The 18,961-nt window shown below is 42.8% G+C and overlaps 2 protein-coding genes across 2 annotated transcripts in view; both read right to left on the reverse strand.

Moving 5' to 3' along the window:
* MYO5A (myosin VA) overlaps positions 1-1,474 on the reverse strand; it is a 106,048-nt gene extending 104,574 nt beyond the window's left edge. The window contains exon 1 of the mRNA XM_052807508.1: positions 1,273-1,474. Coding sequence (XP_052663468.1) covers positions 1,273-1,299 — 27 coding nt within the window. The 5' untranslated portion in view covers positions 1,300-1,474. The remainder of the gene's footprint in view (positions 1-1,272) is intronic.
* Positions 1,475-6,633: 5,159 nt separating this feature from the next.
* ARPP19 (cAMP regulated phosphoprotein 19) lies at positions 6,634-18,792 on the reverse strand. Its single transcript, XM_052807612.1, has 3 exons — positions 18,576-18,792; positions 13,423-13,545; positions 6,634-9,915 (listed from the first exon to the last, which is right to left on the reverse strand). Exons 1-3 carry the CDS (start codon positions 18,618-18,620, stop codon positions 9,745-9,747), a joined length of 339 nt encoding a protein of 112 aa, XP_052663572.1. The 5' UTR covers positions 18,621-18,792; the 3' UTR covers positions 6,634-9,744.
* Positions 18,793-18,961: the final 169 nt, after the last annotated feature.

The raw sequence follows: 18,961 nt of genomic DNA on the forward strand, positions 1-18,961 counted from the left end.
ACTACTGAAAGGACTGTCCAGTCTGATTTGTACTGATGCACAGTCAACGTGCTGTCCACCGTATCTGAGTGGGAGGACTCTACAAATAAGGTGAACTATTCATGCCAAAACAAAAAGGCCATTTCTTTTCCTTTCTCTCCTCACACAAAGAGCTAGACTGGAGATAATTTCAGAGTATTTCATAAAGTGGCTCAAGGATGTAGATGGCATGGCTTTCGGTAAAACACACTTTGACTGTGCAAGCTTTTTGAAAGAAGTATTTGGAGTCTGCTATGTTGTACTGTGGTGCTCGGTTCTGGTGACCCCAGTGATCACTTCTGCCCTTAAAAACCTGTGGTCTACCCCTTTTCCTCAGATTTTTGCACTAGATCAAGGCAGAGCAATGAAAACAATGCATTGCTAGCGGATAAAACACCATTTCCCCAGCTCTCGATTTGCAGGCTTTGCCACCATCAAGATGCATAGGGCAGTAACTGTTTCCGGGTAGAAGCTGACGAGATACTAACACACAAGACTAAAAAGATGAGAAAAACGTCAGTTTTAAAAAGCGTACGAGAGTCACGCACCGCATCATTGCTGACTGTAGGGCCGCTGAACGACGGCCAAAAGAATACATATAATCTAAGGGTGCAGTGTCACCAGAAAGGTTAGCTTAACATCAAAGCGTCTGTGTTGTAGAAAGTGTTTCTCTACAAGGAACGGGACGGTATTTCTGAAGGAGAGAGCCGAACAGCACGGAACCGCGTGGAACGACTGTTCTAAGCCAAAGCGCTTCTCTCAAGGATCGGCGCACCGCCACCGAGCTGCCTGAGCCGCCCCAGCCGCTTGCTCCCGGCCAGTCCCCGGTGCCCACGACGGGAAGGGCAGCACGGCCGGTTCCCCTGCGGTGCTCTGCGGGCGGACGCCGCCGCAGCGGCGCTGCCTCCCCGCCGCCCCCCGCCCGGCCCGGCCCGGCCCGGCCCGGCGGGCAGAGCCTCTCCGGGCAGCGGCGGCGCGGCGGGACCGTGACTCACGCACCGGCGGCGGGGACCGGCCCCCGCGCCCCGCCGGGATGCGGGTCCATCTCGGGAAGAGGCGCCGGCTCCCGCCGGGGCGACCCCGCCGCGGCGTGGCTGCCGGGGCCGCGGATGGCAGCGCCGGCCCCTGCCCGCGCCCTCCCTCCCTCCGCTCGGCGCGGGGAGCGGGGCCGCCCGCCCGGGCCGGGCCGCGCTCCCCCGCCTTGCCGCCGCCTCGCCCGCCCCCGCGCAGCCCCCGGCCCCGCCGCCGCCCTACCTTCGTGTAGAGCTCGGAGGCTGCCATGGCGCAGGGCGCGGGCAGGCGGCCCCTCTGCGGCAGCCCGGCGGCGGGAGGCGGAGGCGGCGGAGGGAGGGAGCGGAGGGAGGGAGCGAGGGAGGGAGGGAAGGAGGATGCTCAGGCGGCGGCCCGGGCGCGGCGCGCCATGTTGCTACCTGGCGGGCGGCGGGGCTGCCGCCGCTCTGTGCATTGTGGGAGCGGCGGGCAGGGAGGCGGGCGGGCGGCGCGATGCCTGCCGCCGGCGGGCCCCCGGCGTCGGAGCCCGAGCGCAGACCGCTGCCCGAGCCCCGGGGGTCGCGCAGGGGTTGGACCGAGGGCGGAGGACCGAGAAGCAGGGCTGCGAAGGACCCGCGGCGGCTGCCCGCGCCCCGCCGCCAGCCCCGGCTCAGCCCGCTCCTCCTCCGCCTCGGCGCGGCCCCACAGCGGCCTCCCGCTTCGTGCAAGAACCGGTATTCCTGCCGCTCTCCTGAGCCTGCTTCTGGGGGTTGGGGTTGTGTTTTGGTTTCGTTTTTTTTCCTCTTCTCCTAGACTGAACAAGTGACTCGCTTCTTCATCAGGGACGTTTGTAATTTCTGTTGCTCTCCAGCCCGGGTACTACCTCAAGTGCTCTGCAGCCCGGGCATCACCAGCGCCAGGTACAGGGGAGCGATCCCTTCCTTTCACAGGCAACTCTCCTCTTAACGCAAACAGGAGATGAGCCTTCGGTGCGGCAGCCTCAGCTTATTGGATTTACATCTGGGTTACAGCCTACTGCAGCCTCTATGTGCCTGGCTGCCATCCTACCCCACCTATCCCGTTACTCCCATTGTGCATTTCCGCATGTATTTCTCAGGTGCCAGCTTTCCCATTTTTTGTTTTCTCTCTCTGCTTCTGATCCCATCCTTCGAATTGTTTACAGCCTCTTCCAGCTTGATTGCATCTTTACCATTCAAACCACTAATGAAAACACCGAAGACAACTGGGCCCGAGACAGTTCCTTCGATAAGCAAGTCCAGTTCTCACCACAAAATGAAGGTACACATCTTTGAAAAGTTTAACATCCATGTCAAAAGGGAATGAAAAGCATAATCCATGTTTTGGCTAGGTCTTGAGACGGCACCTCATTGTTTCAAGGATCATTAATGCATGTTTTTTACAACTCACATTGTGGCAAGAGTTCTTTTGACAGCAGAACTGAGCTATTACTATCTTTCTGTATTTTCCTTTTTCACCTTGGGAATGCATCCTACCAGCCCAAGTGGTCCAAAATACAAAACAAGTTTGAAACAGTTATCTTTGCTACGCTCTCCGCCAAAGTGCTTTGACTTTTTAAGCGGTACCACCTCTGCAAAATTCAACTGTTTAGATAGCAGCTCTGTATTCAGTGGGTAGTATCTGTACTCCCCCTTAAACTTGCTGTGACTATCAAAGAAACAAACCTGTTCTACAGAGAAAACGAGTCATGGAAGAGATGGGTGACCTACTCAAAAAATCACTCATCACCTTTGTAACAGCCAGAAATAAAAATCAAGCTATCTTGACTCCCAAAATAAACACTCCCAATACATGCTTATAATCTAGTTGTACTCCACTGCTGCTATCTGAAAGAAAGGAGATGGAGAAAGCAGCAAGCACAAATGAAAAATAGTTAAGATGAAAATATGGAGCCTTACCTGGAGTTGTTTGTATTAGGTGCAGATACATGGTCCTTACAGCTAGTAAACTAAGGTTTGTAAATTCAGACAAGAGGTTAAAAAAACAGATTTTGTTGGGAGAGTTCAGAGTTGAAACTCTAATGAGAATTGAATTAAAAAAATACCTTCCTTCCCATGTTCTGCCAGTATGTCCAGGATTATCTATCAACCATGATTACTGTTACTGTCCCATGCCTAGGAAGCTCACTCCCATCAGCAGAACTGGACATCTGCTCTCAGTCCTACGAGAAGCCCAGAACTGGTTCCTGTGAATTGCTGTCCAGGTCAAGGGCAAGGTTTTTGGCTAAGAAGTTTGCACTGCTGCTCTTCACGTGTACACTATGGCAAAACGGAGATATCTATACTAAAGCTACCAGTCATCTTTCATGTGTAATACAAAAGTGATTTGGGGTTCATTTAAGAGTGTGATCATTCCCCTTTAACAGGCTTAATCTAAGAATCTGGATGTTACGAGCCATAGAAATCTCAGTTTTGTTTTCAGAAGGGACCTCAACCTCCCCTCTGACTGTGTGCTGCTTCATATCCAATACTTAGAACTCTTTCTTCAGGATTGTATCTATTCTAAATTCAAAGACACTCATTTCAGGGGTTCGCTTGGACTGTGGATTACTGTATCAGCCATTCACAGCTGGAGCTCAGGAGCCAAATGTAATTATATGCCCCAGCAAAAAATAGATATTTGAGTCCAAAATATGCTATGATTTGACACAATTTGCATAAACCAGGATTTCAAATCTGTCATTAAGGACAGGAATTGGGGGCACCGAAAGTTGCCAAGAAACAACCTGTTTGTAATGTATCTAGACTGACTACTTAATTATTACTTTAAGGTGCATCTCCTGCATCAAACATTTGCTGGCAAGATTTTAAATGTCTTCATTCTCTTATCTTGCACAGCATCTTTTCAAAAAGATCATTTATGGCATTTGATTTCAGAGCATGTATCCCAGGGTATTCTAGCTGACAACATATGGCTGATGTAGCTGACAGTCCACATGCAGAATTTTACACTGAATTCGAATCCAATCAAAAAAAAGATAGAAAAGAATCCTTCTATGTATTGAGATTAGTTTACGTAATTTTTTTCAGAAGTGACTACAAAGCATCTGTCCTATCTTTTTTCTTACATCTGTGTTCTGTTTACATCCATGATCTGTTCAACTGTGGCAGAAAAACTCCCTTCTCAATTAGGACTTCCTAGTCTGTTGTCACGCTGTACCACAAGCGAGCAATGGATTCTCTGTTGGCCAAACAGAAAAGGGAAATCATTAGAGGCACAGAAACAATATATAAGGGTAACATAAGGAACATGAAATGGTTTATGTGGCACAGTGGATGGGCTTATCCACTCCTTCAGAAAAGCATTTGTGTATTCAACACTGACCATCAGTTTAACTCCAAGTGGCTTTCACTGGAAAGACAAAGCTAATGGAGAAATTCATACACTAAAATCCTCCTCCTACCCTTTCCTATATTCTCAGACTACAAGGATTAGGCCTGCAACTTTTAGCTGCAGAAAAGAAACAAGGCTGGTTTCAGTCAGTACTGACTGAAGAGGTACCAGTTAAGAACTCCAAAATGTAATGCAAGAGATAACGTAGGAAGAGATAAAATCATGTACTACGCACATATTATCCCAGCAACGCTTGGGATTTACTTCCAGGTATTTTGGCCTTCCTGAAAAGACAAGACAAAACCTACATGATTAAATTCCCATGCAGAAAGCTTGCCTCGACCCATCTATGCCTACGGTAAGAAGATTTCTCTTGTCTCTAAAACATCACATACATATTTTCTTTTCAATCTATTAGCCAAATGTTTTTCAACAGTATAAAAACTGTCACCTGAGAACAGACCTGAAGTTCAGAATAATTCTCAGCTCCTGTTCTTGCATTTAAGCATCCTTGTGGTTTCAGCCATATAATTCAATGCCACGCATTTAAAAAATACAACTCCTGTTTCTCAAGGAAGACTCTTACAGTTGTTTTTTTTTCCTCAAACCCAGTAAGGAAACAACCCTACCATACTAACACAGACAGAAGTACCAGCAGAGGTTGAACCCAGTCTCTGTGGAGACTCCCTGTACCAGGAATGTCAATGACAGTTATTTGATTATTCTGTAATATTGTCAAGGGAAGTTGACAGCTTATCCAACCATATTCCTCTTTTATTTTAATAAGAGCTACAACACTGTTCTGCAATAAGGTAAAAAAAAACCCCTAACCCTACTGAAACATGTTTATTAAATTTAGACAACGTCAGAAACAAAAAGTACTTCATCTTCCCATTTTAAACCAAAGTCAAATAAACATCCACCTGACATGGCTGGAGGCTTTGTCAATATTTTCCAAAGCAGTAAACAGACTTCTGTGCCTGCTATAAATATGCAAGAATATTTATCATTAACATATATCAAGCAGCATCCTCATTGTAACAAAGATGCACTGCCCAAGAAGGATAGGGACAATTCAGTCATCTGCCCCTAAAATAAAGCTTTTCCAAGCACATCGGTTGAGCTCAAGGCTATCTGCCTCTGTGCTAGTACTCCAGAAACATTTTCAAGATAAATATTTAATGGAAATAAATGCTTTGCATATGCACAGAAGTTTTCAGATTTCAAGTTACTCTGGATCTATGGATGCTAGAAATTGGGATGAAAAAGCCAAAGACGTGAATCTGAAAGAGGGTGGCTTGCTTCTACTAAAGCAGGAATAAATAAACCACACATTCAGCCCAACTCCAAGTTAAAAAAACAAACAAAACCCCCATTCATCCTGTTTGCGTGCTCCCCCAGTCTGTTCTTCCCAAGCTCACAGAAAGTCCCCCAGCCATCAAATAAAGAAGTTACTGCAATCCTGCCTCCCTTGACATGGTCATCGTCTGTGAGCACAGCCACTAAACGCAAAGCTTCTCTGGGCACAGGTCTGTGGAACCATACCTGCCTCAGCTCCAATTAGAAACAGATTTGGGCAATAAGCCTGCATTTAAATGGTTTGTCTTTGCCAGAAGACTGATGCCACTCCCCATACAGAGATTCAGGTGTTACTTTAGGTTACTAATGCCAGTGTTAATGCAGCCGTTGCACTGCCTCAGCATATTTGAATGACACTACTTTAACTGGGTATTTTTCTCCTGTTTGTTAGAGATGCAGAGTATAGAGGGCGTTACTATGACCTTGGTGACTGAGCTAATTGTGTAAATACACCACGCGGATCTTGAAGTTGCACAAAGATCAGCACCTAAGTCACAGCCTGAATATGAAATTAGTTGGACTTCTTACAGCATCTTGATTTCTTGGAAATGTTGCCATATTCAGGCCAATAGTCTATAGCAATGCAAACTTCTATATGCCAAGCTAATTCCCATATATCCCCTTCACTCAGTGCAAGGGACCAAAACAATCATCTGTTACGGAGTTTTCAAACAATAAGCTTTAATTGCCTTATTAGAAAAATAAGCACTGAAATATATATAAATGTGATTACATTAAAGTAATTCTGTAGTCTAACATACTAGAAACCAAAGCCCAGTCATATTTTTAATGATACAGAGTAGCAAGATTTAGGTTTTAGAAATTTTCTGTAGAGAATACCGAAGTATGCAGTATCTTTTAGGAAACCACAGTAAAGACGAGACAAATCTTCACTTTGCAGTAAAAACTAAGTAGATCAATTTATTCTGTATACTATACAATGTGTAAGTTTGTAAAGAACAATTGACATTTTTATCACCTTAACATCTTGACTGGGTGTAAATATGTCCAACAAAATGTACTCCTGTGGCCTTTACACAAACACTGTCCTACTACATCAAGAACAATGAGAGGGAAGCCTTTGGTGCTACAGATTTGGGGACGTATCTGTGAAGTTGTAATTAATCCACTTAACTACCTCAAATAAAATGTCGGTGCTACCTGCTATTATAAGCCTACATGAGTACTACCCTAATAACTAAACACTGTCTATCTTTAAAGGCAAGATATGAAAGGGACTGCCAGTCTACAGTGCGGACAGGTTTTCTTTGAAAAAGGCAATTATCAAATGGTAAAACTCATATAATACATTATGTACATAAGTTTGGATAGCTGAGTTATCTTGCTGGAGTAAGCTGAAAGTAAGCATCGATTTGCATCATGTTTGATTTACTGTTAAGTGATTATTGGACTTAAGTTTTATACTTAAGTGTATATAATCAAAATAGCCATGCCTGCTGCTGAGGTCTGTCAGACATGAAGGCTCATCATCAGTCATTGACCTAGTCAGTATTACAGTACTTCAAATATACACATGGATAATATATTCATAGCTGAATTTGTGGTAATCTTAAGAACTGCAAGTCACCAAGTGAGTATCGGAAGAGCTTGTGTTGTCCAACCAGCAGGACAAGCTGAGTTGTAGCTAAGTGAGTGGAATGTTTAAATTTAAATGGCTATCTTTTTAAACCTTTCCAAACATCAAGAAAGCTCACCTTATGCGAGCTACAGATAGTGGCACCAGACAATACACAACAAGTCACCTTAAATTGTTCAAAATTTGTTTCAGGCCCAGTCCTATCATTAAGTTTTAATTTCATTTATACATACAAAAATAAAGAGGGATTTCCACATTAGGACAAACATCTATAAAAAGCAGTTTGCTTCAATATATCCAGTTTCCTTGCTATTCTCCCAGCCTAATTTCTTACTTGAAGAAGTCAAGTAGGCCCATGTCTTCAATCTGTTCTGCAAAAATCACTGATTCTTTATAATAGTAGTCAAGGATAAGAAACATGGACAGGCTTGACAGAGCCCATTTAATTACTAGAAAAGGGCTATACAGACTTGAAAAGAACCAGGTTAGCAATTTCAAAATTTTCTGGAATGACTTCTCTGAACCAAAGGCATTATATAGACACCGATACACTTTGCTCATCTTCTGATCAAAACAGGACCAAATTAAGATTATCTGTTTTCTCTTGATCATTTTCTTATGTTTGCTTTTAGAAGAGAGCATTGCAGAAAATATGAGCCAGCGTTCTTTTTGACTAGCAGTCCTTTATCCTGTAGGATCTTTCTGAATATGTCAACACAAAGTGCGTCGTTCTAAAAGCACGCATCTTTAAGAGTGTTTTCTCTTATAATACCCACAGTGGTGCTTTGTTTTTAATAGGCTGTTTCAGAACTGTTTCTTTAAAGAAAAAGGTATTCAGTAAAGTGATCTTTTTAAAGAGTTTCTTATACTCCCAAAGAACCTATATGAAAATCAATTACATTATGGATCATACCGCACTTTTAATATTCTGATTTCATTGAACAAACATGCTTTCAAATGCATCAAGTTACCTGTCTAATATCAACTACATATTTTGGCAACCTAGTACTTACGACCTGCATCATAAAGATGATCTGAAGTGCATTCCTATTTTTTTACATGAAAAGTTACCTATTTCTCAATAGGGCATTATATAAATACAACTTCCAGTTCTTTGTTTCCCCAAAGCCACTGTATAACAAAGAGAAAAGGAGATAGTTTACTACCACTTCAAGAGTCCAAGAAAAAAAGAATTATATACCCTTCTACTTCCAGAAGTCTAAAATAGCCCAAAGACAACTGCATATCAACCTTAGCAAGCCTAGATTTGGTGTTTGCCACACAGGAAACTCTCTAGAACAGTACCTTTAGCCATCTTCCATGTCATCAGACAGAACATTTCAGCTTTAAAAGCTTAAAGAGATGCTGAACAGAAAGGGCACTTGCCTCCAAACATAGGTACAAATTCCAGATTTATATTTGAATGCTGGACATTGTTGCAAAACAAAATATACAACCGCAAAAGCATAAGGCTAAGTCAAGGGTAAATGTGTTTCACAAATTTCAGGTATACAATTTTTACTTTCAGTAGCAAGATTCTGGGCTCTTAGTTTCAGGACAAGACTTTGAAAGATACAGAATCACGTGTGCTTTGAGTGGCACATTACCTGCTTTTTAAAATGTAAAACTAATAGACGTTTGCAAAAGGTTGTGCAAAACTATTGTATTTACAAAAATGGCACAAGAGTGAATTCAACAGTCTATGCACATGCACACTTCATTCACATCTTCAACAAAAGTGTGTCCTAAGCTACGGAACTGAAAAGAATACCAGCTTCAACAGGCAGTTGTCAATAAGCACTAGATTCACAAGAGTTACACCAGAATGGGCAAATATTGCCCAAGTAAAAACTCTATTGTTAAAGCTGAAACAGGTTTAAGGCCGTTCAAGTTCAAAAGCAGAAACAAAATTCAATCAGAGCCCTGTCTTTGTTTTTATACATGCTTTACCATCTAGCAACTTGTGGTCTAAACCTCTATTTTAGACAATAAACCCAAACACAGAAGAAAAACCCAACACAACTGGAGGTTATATTAAATACAAATATGCTGTAATTAAGATGAAATAACAAAAGCAGAAACATTAGAAGTTGTAAAACTTGCGATGTCACTTGCTGGAACCAGTCCTACACTAGGAAATGGGCAATATGTACATTTTCAAGTAGATTACATTGCTCTAACCAAACTTGTCCTTTTTAATCAGTGCATTGTTCTCAACTAGTCCAAATACTACACGTTTTACTCTTAACAGTACTCCCTTACAATAGCAGCACATGCTATCGCTACCTGCAAAGCTGTCAGTCTCATGACTTAGTGTAAGAAAGAAAAAGGGGGGACGTGAGGGTGAGAAATAACTATTAAGGAGAAATAACAGGAATGAGAATAATCATGCAGTTCAGCTGTTCTCGTCAGCCAGCCAGCTTGCTAGCAACAAGAGATGGTTTCCGCTGTGGAAGATCTTGTGGAGTAGGAATATGGTCACCAGTGACTTCTGTCTTGTCAGGAGCTGCAGTAGGCAGTTGCTTATTCTTCATCTTTGCTTTTGCCATGTTGTAATCACCAGAATCAAAGTATTTTTGCTAGAAGACAAAACACACGTATATTTAAAAGCCTGCAATCTTATCAGATGTATACAATGAATTACATTGTTAAATAGATTCTTTACATTTTAAAAACAGTTATAAAATCTTTCCAATTTGGAAAGATAGCTCTATGTCAATTAAAAAAAAAATCCTATCAAGACTATTAAGCACACATAGCTAAACTCTTAACAATAGGCAAGTATACAGTTAAGGTTCTACATATACCATTAAACTCACACCATACATGAATATTATTTTTGCCCTGGTCTTCCCAAGAGCTCTGGTCTCCCACAGGTGAAACCTTGGGGTTTGTAAATTTTGTTGCAGTGAACAAGTTCTGCTACACAGAATAACCAAACAATGCATGAACTAAAGCTGGAGAACAGAGCTTGCTCTATCATACCAGAAGATCAAAGTAGCATGAAACTGCATGCTAACAAGAAAACCTGTTATCTGCATACATTACAACAGTGAAACTATAATCCCTAAAGTTCCCAAACTAATTATTTAGCAAAGTCAAATCTACTGTGTAGTCCTTCTGAAAAGCACTGTGTGAAGGCAATTCTTATCCCACGCTCCAGGTTTCTTCTGAATACAAAAGTAAGTACATTACATTTGAATATCTAAAACAGTGTTCCTTAATATTCCAGCAAATTTTTATTAGCATTACCTTTAAGAGTCTTTTTTGTTGTCACATTTCTCAAAATATTAAGTTATGTGTGAATGTTAAAGCCAAATGACTGTTACAATTTATCTGCATCATGGTAAGATGAGGCATGGAATTTCATCCAAAGTCTGCATCAAGTCTTCAACTGCTCATTGACACACTTTGCAGGAAAAGTTCTATTTTGTTCATCACTTACTCTGTGGTCTACTGTTAAGGTACTTGTAACCCATGATTTTGAACAGATTGTCATATGAGGCCAAAAAAATCAGATTCAGTTAAAAGATTTACACTAGCAACTGCTGCTTACAATTGCAGTCATCTCTGAAGAGAACAATCCCTCATTTGCTTTCTATAGGCTTATTCCTCAGTCAGTTGAGCAACAGCCATCACTACCTGCTATGTTTAAGTGCTTCCAGGCAGGTTATTACTACCATACTCTTCATTTTGCATTAGTACTAACCAGCTGCAAAACATTCAGAAGCAGCAGTCATTAAGAGAGAAGTAATTTGAACACCTGACTTAACAGGCCTTTACCTAAGGGTGGGGGGCATGTTTATGCAAGGCCTCCTGAAGAAGGCTTTACATGTCCCCTGCCAGAGCCTCAAAGTTACCAAATCTGTTTTTCCCATGCATTCAATAGTACATCTGAACCATGCACTTTTATTTGTAAACCTTCCCAATTAAATCCTTTTGATGGTGTAATCCCTATTTACACCACAATCTTCTAGCACTGCATCTGCAGACTAGATCTCAAGTTATAACATAATCTGATTTGGAAAACAGCTTTCATATTTTGTCCTTCAAGACTGAAGCGACCAATAGAAACTTTTAAACAGCATCTACGTAATAACAGAATTGCTCAATCATTCAATGTGTTACTGCTGTTAACAGATATCTATTTCTGGCCACGTACGATCTCCAAATAGAATCCCTCTACAGGAGCGTGGTGTAGCATGGTTCTCGTCTACTCTTATTCTGGAGAAAGTGTGCTAATAATAGCGTTTGCACCCAATGCAGAACATTTCTGGAGAGCAAATATCAATGGGCAGAGCATGTCCTAGTTGCCAAATCGAAGAAAATCTGGGCTACAGTTGACTACATACATTTACAAGAATATCTGAGATAACCTACGATCTTTCATGCATTAGAGTATCAGTCCATTTCTTCCTTTAACTTATTCCTGTATTTTCCTCTGATTTACTCTAGCTTCTCACAGATGGCCTGATTTTGATCATCCCTTTCAAACTGACTGTGTCTATCCAGGTGTCTTCATGTCACAAATACTATCTGAAAACATACTCACTATCCTCACTCTATTTTAAACTTCAGCAATCCAGGCAGCCCAAAGTACACCAGGCATCTATATCAAGTAAAGATGCTTCCTCATTTAAGACACTGAGCACACTAAACAAAAATAATAAAAAAATGAAATTGAAGAAAGTTATTACCACCACATCAGGGGTGGAGAACCGAAGAAGGCAGATTAAGAATTGGAATCCACAACCTTACGTCATCTTCCATCAAAGTAGCAAAATCCCAAACACTTAGTCAATTAAGATGCCCACTGGTCTACCTCTGCTCGACTTTGAAATATAGGCTGCAACAACTTTTGCATTAAGTAGTGCTATAATCAAGATGAAGATACTGTACAGATTGTTATTGGTGGTGGTGAGTTTTCCTCACATTTGCACTGAGTGCAAGCAGTCATAATTCCTTTACGGCCATCAATCCTTAGGGAGTGGATGCTGGTCTGTTTTCCTGAATTATCACAACACCACATACTTACCTTCTCCCTTCTGTGTCTACACATACACTGAACCCACTGAAGTCTCATTTAGGCTGCCTTTGACCACGTAACAGCCTAACTCACAGAAGGGGTCACCTAATCTACCACCTGCCCATTCCCAGCAGCCTTTAACTATGCTGCATATACTCCAACTTGAGAAAGCTTATCCAAAAAACCTGCCAACAGTAACAATTCCCAGGAGATGTTACCAGATAGCACAGAATTAGATCAGCACTGAACTCCAACAGCTGGTTTGCGAAGGATTTATACCTGGAATCATTGCGTGCACTCAAAAGGGCCTAGACAATAGTAAAAAAACAACAAACAAACAGACAGTGTGACAGCAATGAAAGCATCATCAGAAGTAGTGATATGCTAGGATTATTCCAAGAAGAGAGTTCTCGCATGCCTGAAAGGCATTACATAATCACTTTATGAATAATTAAACTAAAAAAAATAAACAGTTGAGTAACTAAGAAAATAACAGACACTGGTTAAATGTGGAACAATACTGAAATACTAACTCACTCTTCATTCTTCTGTCATTATTTTCTGGTTAGTGTGTATATTCAGAATTACACTGCCATTCTCAAGCCACTGATGTCAGATGGTGCCTGGCATAACACAGCAGACACTAAGCTTTCATGTGCTAAAAACATGGATAATAAGAGTAGAAATACATTAGGAGGACATAAGAATGGGCAAGATAAGATCAGTACAAAACAGGGATGAGGTTCTGACCCTTCGTGTTTACTATAATGTTTTTTATGAAGTCTATCACAGCAGCACTCAGCCAGCTTCTAAGTTTAATTTTTTCTAAAAAGTGCAGTTGAGCCATTGATGCTGTACTGTAAACAGCTATCCTGCCAATTTGGCATTTGTTTTGTAGAAACGAATTTCTCTTCCCTGTGCTTTCACAGACAAAGTTTAAATTTCTTAACACTCTTTTATTCACGCAAAGGCCTGTGGAGTGGGAAGAAAAAAAAAAAAATCACAGATACAGGAATTTTGGAATTTCTTGTCCATACCCTGTGGACAATAAAGAACTCACTCCTTTTTGAAGCCTCTTCCTCAAGAAGTCTGAGCCTCCTGGCTTCTGGCCCAGATGAGGATATCTTGCTTTCAATTTTGCTTCTTCAACTTTTTCTGGGCTGATCACCTTATCCTCCATTTCCTGAAAGACAATTAGCAATACTGTAAATGAAATCTACAATAATGAACTATTTATGCAGAATACGTTTGCAGGTAATTCACCAACATGCCGATTGCTGCTACCAAGTGAATATAGCAATTATTTTAATAGACATTTTCATACATTCTCGCTTGAATACCGACAGCAACTATAGGAGTTCAGCCTCCCATCTTAGATAACTTTCCTGGAGATGTGTTTGCATCTAATCAATGCATTTCTCTTTCACATAAAAGCGGTCTATACTAAAATTAAATTATTCAGTTTTGAAAAAAAAAAAATCCCCCAAACAAAAAACATTTTTTGGTCAAAACAAGGGTTCCACTACGAACAAACAAATGTTGAAAGCTGGGCAAGAGCCACAGGACTTTTTTTTCCAACTGCCCCTGTTTGATCATGAAGTTGCACAGCCAGACTAGCACTTGCATTGCCACAATCTAGTTTGTATGACTGCTCTAAATGTAATGTGTTGATGTTCACTCCTGAACAGTGTTAAAGTAGCTCAGTCTCAAAAACATGCCTGCTGTCATATTAATAGCAACAATACTGTAATTCTCTATACATGTCTATAATTACCGTAAAATTATGAGGATGAAGACAGTTGGATAGTGCATTTGTGTAAAATAAAATGCCTGTTCTATGAGTGTACTGTAAAATATGGATGCTCAAAGTAATCATTTGAATATACTCATTGGGCAAAAACTGCGATTTGTACATCCAGTCTTTCAACGCTGACCTCTACTTTACACTCATCTATTCGGGTCCATGTAGCAATTTGATGTACGAAGTACAATTTCTTCTATTAGATAATTTCTAAAGTATCTTCCATTCAAAATTCTTGGTTTGCTACTTTCTAGTATTTGGCCAAGGCTTTTTTTTTTTTTTTTTTTTTGCATGCAAACCATTGCTAGTTCAGGGAGAATACATTGATTTGCACTGACTGCTGTAGTTCTTGAATTACTATGATTTGAAGTCACACAAAGACCTTTAGGCAGGAAAGAATTGCCACTGAAATCAGAGGGCCTCACATTAATCTGTGACTAAGGTTTCATATCAACTTAGAGCTGCTTAGGCAGCCCCTTCACACTCTTCTATCTGCGTCATCACCCTTTGCATTGCATCAGTCGGCATTGCTACGTATACTGCACACGAATGGGTTACAGAAATTAATTCAACAGAAAAATAACTTTTTTTTTTTTTTTTAAGTTCCCCCCCTTCTTGGGATCAGTTTCCACATTCTGGATAACCAAGCAGCTGCACAAACAGGTATGTTAGCACAGCAGCAGGGAGGAGAGAGAAACACAAGCAGCTGGGAGGTACTTAAGCCAGAACTGCCAAAGAACTACAGCCACCACACTAGCCTACCCCAGTGCTTTGCTATATCTCTTATAAAAGCTCAAAGTTCTATAATATTCAACACCTTTCTGGTAAAAAAAACCTCAGAAGCAAAGGTTGTAACAACAGATTTAGAATATAACATTGTCTAGTTGCTCCATTAGGCCAAGACATCTCAAGACAGTTGTGTACAATACAGTGGGAATCTGAATTAACAGTTCTACCAAGAAAAGATAGACATTCTCATAACAGTTTAAGAGAAACTTCTATGAGGACAGGAACCAATGCTTTTTATTAGATGAAAACACAGCTATGCAATACAATGCAAAATACAAATAAAGGGCAAAGTCTCCCTGACACTACTGAACATAGAACTATGCTATTGCTCACTATTTAATATCATACTAGCCAAGACCGCAGTTTTCATGTGTTACAAAGATCATTCTTCAGCTGCTGTTCTTCCTATTGTGCTTTATTATCATGCCGACACTGACTGGATTTTCTCAAAAGCAATCCTTTGAGCTGAACACTTTCAACAGCTAATGCTGAATCACTGGGTACTCACTGTTGAGCCAACAGACAAAGCATTTGAGGGGGCATGTTTTGCCAATACTAACCAAAAGGAGGTATTTTTTAAGAACGGAGGGCCAACAATAAATAGCTTACATAAATATGTATTCATGATGCATCAAAGGAGACATTTATGCTAACTCACAGGGCTAACAAATCATCACACAGCAGGCAATCAAAACACAAAATACTGTGGTATGCATCAATGCAGCTGAAAAGGATAGACTATGGTCACTTACCCTTGATGACCAAGAACAATTAAGACTCAAAAAACTACGTAAGAGAAATTAATAGAATTTCAATACAAAGACTTGGGGTGTCAAACAAAACCAGCTGATGGCAGGCTCAAAAAATACTTAAGACAACAGTTCTTCCTATAAAATATAGTTAAGCTGCAGAACTCCTTGCCAAAGGATACAGGGGGTGCCAAGAATTTAGATGGATTCAGAAGGTAACTCGATGTGTTCCTTTGCAGCTCAGAAGGCTTTTAAACCACAGATTGTTGAGACCTGGGATAGTTTTCTGGGGAAGATTACTGCATGCATGCCCTGACCTTCCATTCTTCTGTGGACTAGATGGTATTGAGCACTCTTGGAGATGTGTTGTTGAGCCACAAAGGCTTTAACCCAAGCCAGCAAGGCCATTCATACATTTACAACATTCTCCCTTGAGTTACAGAAGCAACAATCAAGTGACTAACAAATGATTGGGAGGGTAGGCGGAAATCAAGACATACCACGCTCTTCTTCCTTGTGACAACCACACAAAAGAAATTATTTTAGTTCTCTACAGGAATTTGACGCAGCTAGTGAAGTCCGCTTACTTCATTAAAAGGATCTATCAGGAAGGCAGTAGTTACCTAACTCATTTAAAGATAGCATTAGCTTTTAATCTTTACGGAGGTACTAGCAGTGTAAAGTTGCGTATCTGCTGGGACAAGTGAACTGCATGGCTAAAAAAAGAGCCATCAGCCTTTTAAAACTCTGGTATGAAGAGCTCATCCTCTTTAGCAAAAGACATCAGACAAAACGTAAAGCAGAAAAATGGAAAAAACATGACAACAGCAAAACCGTGACAACACCAAACTAATGTGGCAAAAGCCAGTCCAGGAACAAAATGCACCACCTCTAACAGCTTCCTGAAAAATATAGGCTTTTAAGGCAAAAAGAGAGTCAGTCAACCAAGCATATGTTCTCCAACGTCTAAAGCTGCTTTGTTGCTGAACTTCCCCCTGCCACTATCCTGAGTTTTCACACCAAGAACAGGAAATGCTGGTCTTTGGCAAGTTTTCAATTCATATCACTCTCTTGTTTAACACCTTTCTCGCCTAACACATGCACAAGCTTCTTACAGCATGTTAGAAAAGTTTAAAAAAGAGGTCTGATCATGAAAACACTGCCTCGAAGTTCATTTAGGGGCTTCATCTTTTTTAAGCATACATAAGTACTGCAAAATGGGTTGTTTACGTAAGTATTTCAGAGCTAAGCATTAACTGAGTCAATGTTCAATTTTGCCTACCCAAACGGTTTTAGTGAAGGTTAATATTGCAATGCCATAATAACACTGATACCACAGTATCCTAACAGGATATAAACTCACAGAAAACAAAGCTTTATTTTATTGACATTATTAATTTGTCTTGAACACCTAGATTAAAACTAAATTAGCAGATCAGTAAGGGATTCCTGTCTCTCAAATAAAGGGTAATTTTTCAAAACAGTGCATAAGCACTGCATTTCAAGACTTCAGTCTGAAACTCAGCAAAATCAGCCCCAGTCACCTGACTTTATCAGAACACACTAGAAGGCATCACAATAAACTTGCTACCGCATGTTTTACTATGCTCTTATTACAGAGCTATTCTAGGAGTGCTGCATAGGCCAGAGATTTATTTTTATAGGCTCTGAACAGGAACGGTATCACTTCAGTAGTCTACCTAACATGAACGTTAAGTTGAGCTGCACAACACACGCATTTAAGAATAATTACAGACCTGCCATAGAAGCTGGTTCTGATTACTACATCTATTGAGAAGGTATCATTCCATATTAACCCCCAAAGTTCGCCTACTTGTATGACTAACTCATATTACAAATTGTAAATTATTAAACAAAAACTTGACAGCTAAAGTAGATTAAGCTTTTTCTTTTAGAGTCCTTCCAAGAGTACTTGCGTTTCATAACTGCTCCCTATCAGAAATAGCTCTGGAGATTGCAACTGAGTCCACATAGCAATGACAAGACTGAAAAACAAACAGCTTCTTAAAGTCACAGCCAACAGAAGGAAACTGCTAACAGCATACAGTCATCTGTGGAGCCAAATCCCACTTAAGAAACTGTAAAATTATGACAGAGATGACATCATAACGCCATCAAAAGATAACCCAGCCAGTTATTCTCTAAAAGTCTTAACTAGAACAGGCCACAGCCGTTGTGTTTTGGATATTTCGCCTCCTAAATGGCTCGCATTAATAGCTGAAAATTTTCTAACAGCGAAACGAAAATTTAGCCACCGGATCATCGCCGGTCTCCAGCCGCTGCGATTGCGAGCTGAAATTCTCTGCCCCGGGACGCCCTGGCAGGCAGAGCAGCCGGCCGAGAGCGAGGAAGCGCCATTAGCCCCGCCAGGCCGGAGCACGCCAACGATTTACCAGTGAACAAAATATCTCCCAAGTGCAAAAGCCAACATGGTGGTGCCGCTCCTCCGCCTCCCGCCTCCGCCAGCCGCGGGCGGCGGGGCCCGCGCCCTCCCCGCCGCTCCGGCCCACGGCAGGCCCCGGGCCCCGTCCCGCCCGAGCCGGCGGCAGAGGGCGGCTGGGAGAGCCGAGCCGAGCCGCCCGGCTCCTCCTGCCCTGCCGCGCGGCGGCGGAAGGGCCGCGGCTCTCAGGGGGCTCCGGGCGCGGCGAGGAGGGCGGCCAGGCCCGGGAGACGCTGCCTTAAGGGCCGCGCCGGCCCGCGAGGCTCCCCCGGGCTGAGGGAGGGAGGGAGAGGCCGGGCCGCGGCGCCCCCGCTCCGCCTCAGCGCGCAGACGGAGGCGGGAGAAGCCCCGCGGGCCTCCTCCCGCTCCTCGGCGGGGCTGCCGGCCGGCCACCCACCCACCCACCCACCCACCTTCTGCTCCTCGGCCGAGGCGGGCTCGGGGCTCTCGGCAGACATGGCGCCGCGGCAGCAGGACGGCGGAGAGAGGGCAAGCGAGGGAGGCGCGACCGCCACTCCTCCGCGCAGCGCAGCGCAGGGCTGCTGCCACCACCTCCCGCACAAGATGGCGGCCGCTCGCACGACGGCGCGCCGGCGGGCCCAGACTTCCTCCGCGCTCTGCCTCCCACGGCGGCGCAGGCCTCGCGCCGCGCGGGAGCCGCTTCCGTCTCCGCCCCCCCGCTGCGTCACGTCCGCTGCCGGGCACGCTGGGAGGTGCAGTCCGGCGGGCGGTGGGCCTGGCCCCCGGAGCCGGTAACCGGAGCCGGCCCCGGCCCGAGGCACCCTGCGGGCACGGGCCC

The sequence above is a fragment of the Harpia harpyja genome, chromosome 14, assembly GCF_026419915.1.
Source record: "Harpia harpyja isolate bHarHar1 chromosome 14, bHarHar1 primary haplotype, whole genome shotgun sequence".
In the NCBI taxonomy this organism is placed as follows: Eukaryota; Metazoa; Chordata; class Aves; order Accipitriformes; family Accipitridae; genus Harpia; species Harpia harpyja.

Excerpts from the sequence above, each read along its gene's own strand:
- ARPP19 (XM_052807612.1), bottom strand. The coding sequence starts at position 18,620 with ATGTCTGCCGAGAGCCCCGAGCCCGCCTCGGCCGAGGAGCAGAAG. Across the intron at positions 13,546-18,575 it reads CCTCGGCCGAGGAGCAGAAG|GAAATGGAGGATAAGGTGAT; the intron begins GTGGGTGGGTGG and ends ATTGTCTTTCAG. Across the intron at positions 9,916-13,422 it reads GGAAGAGGCTTCAAAAAGGA|CAAAAATACTTTGATTCTGG; the intron begins GTGAGTTCTTTA and ends TTTGTCTTCTAG.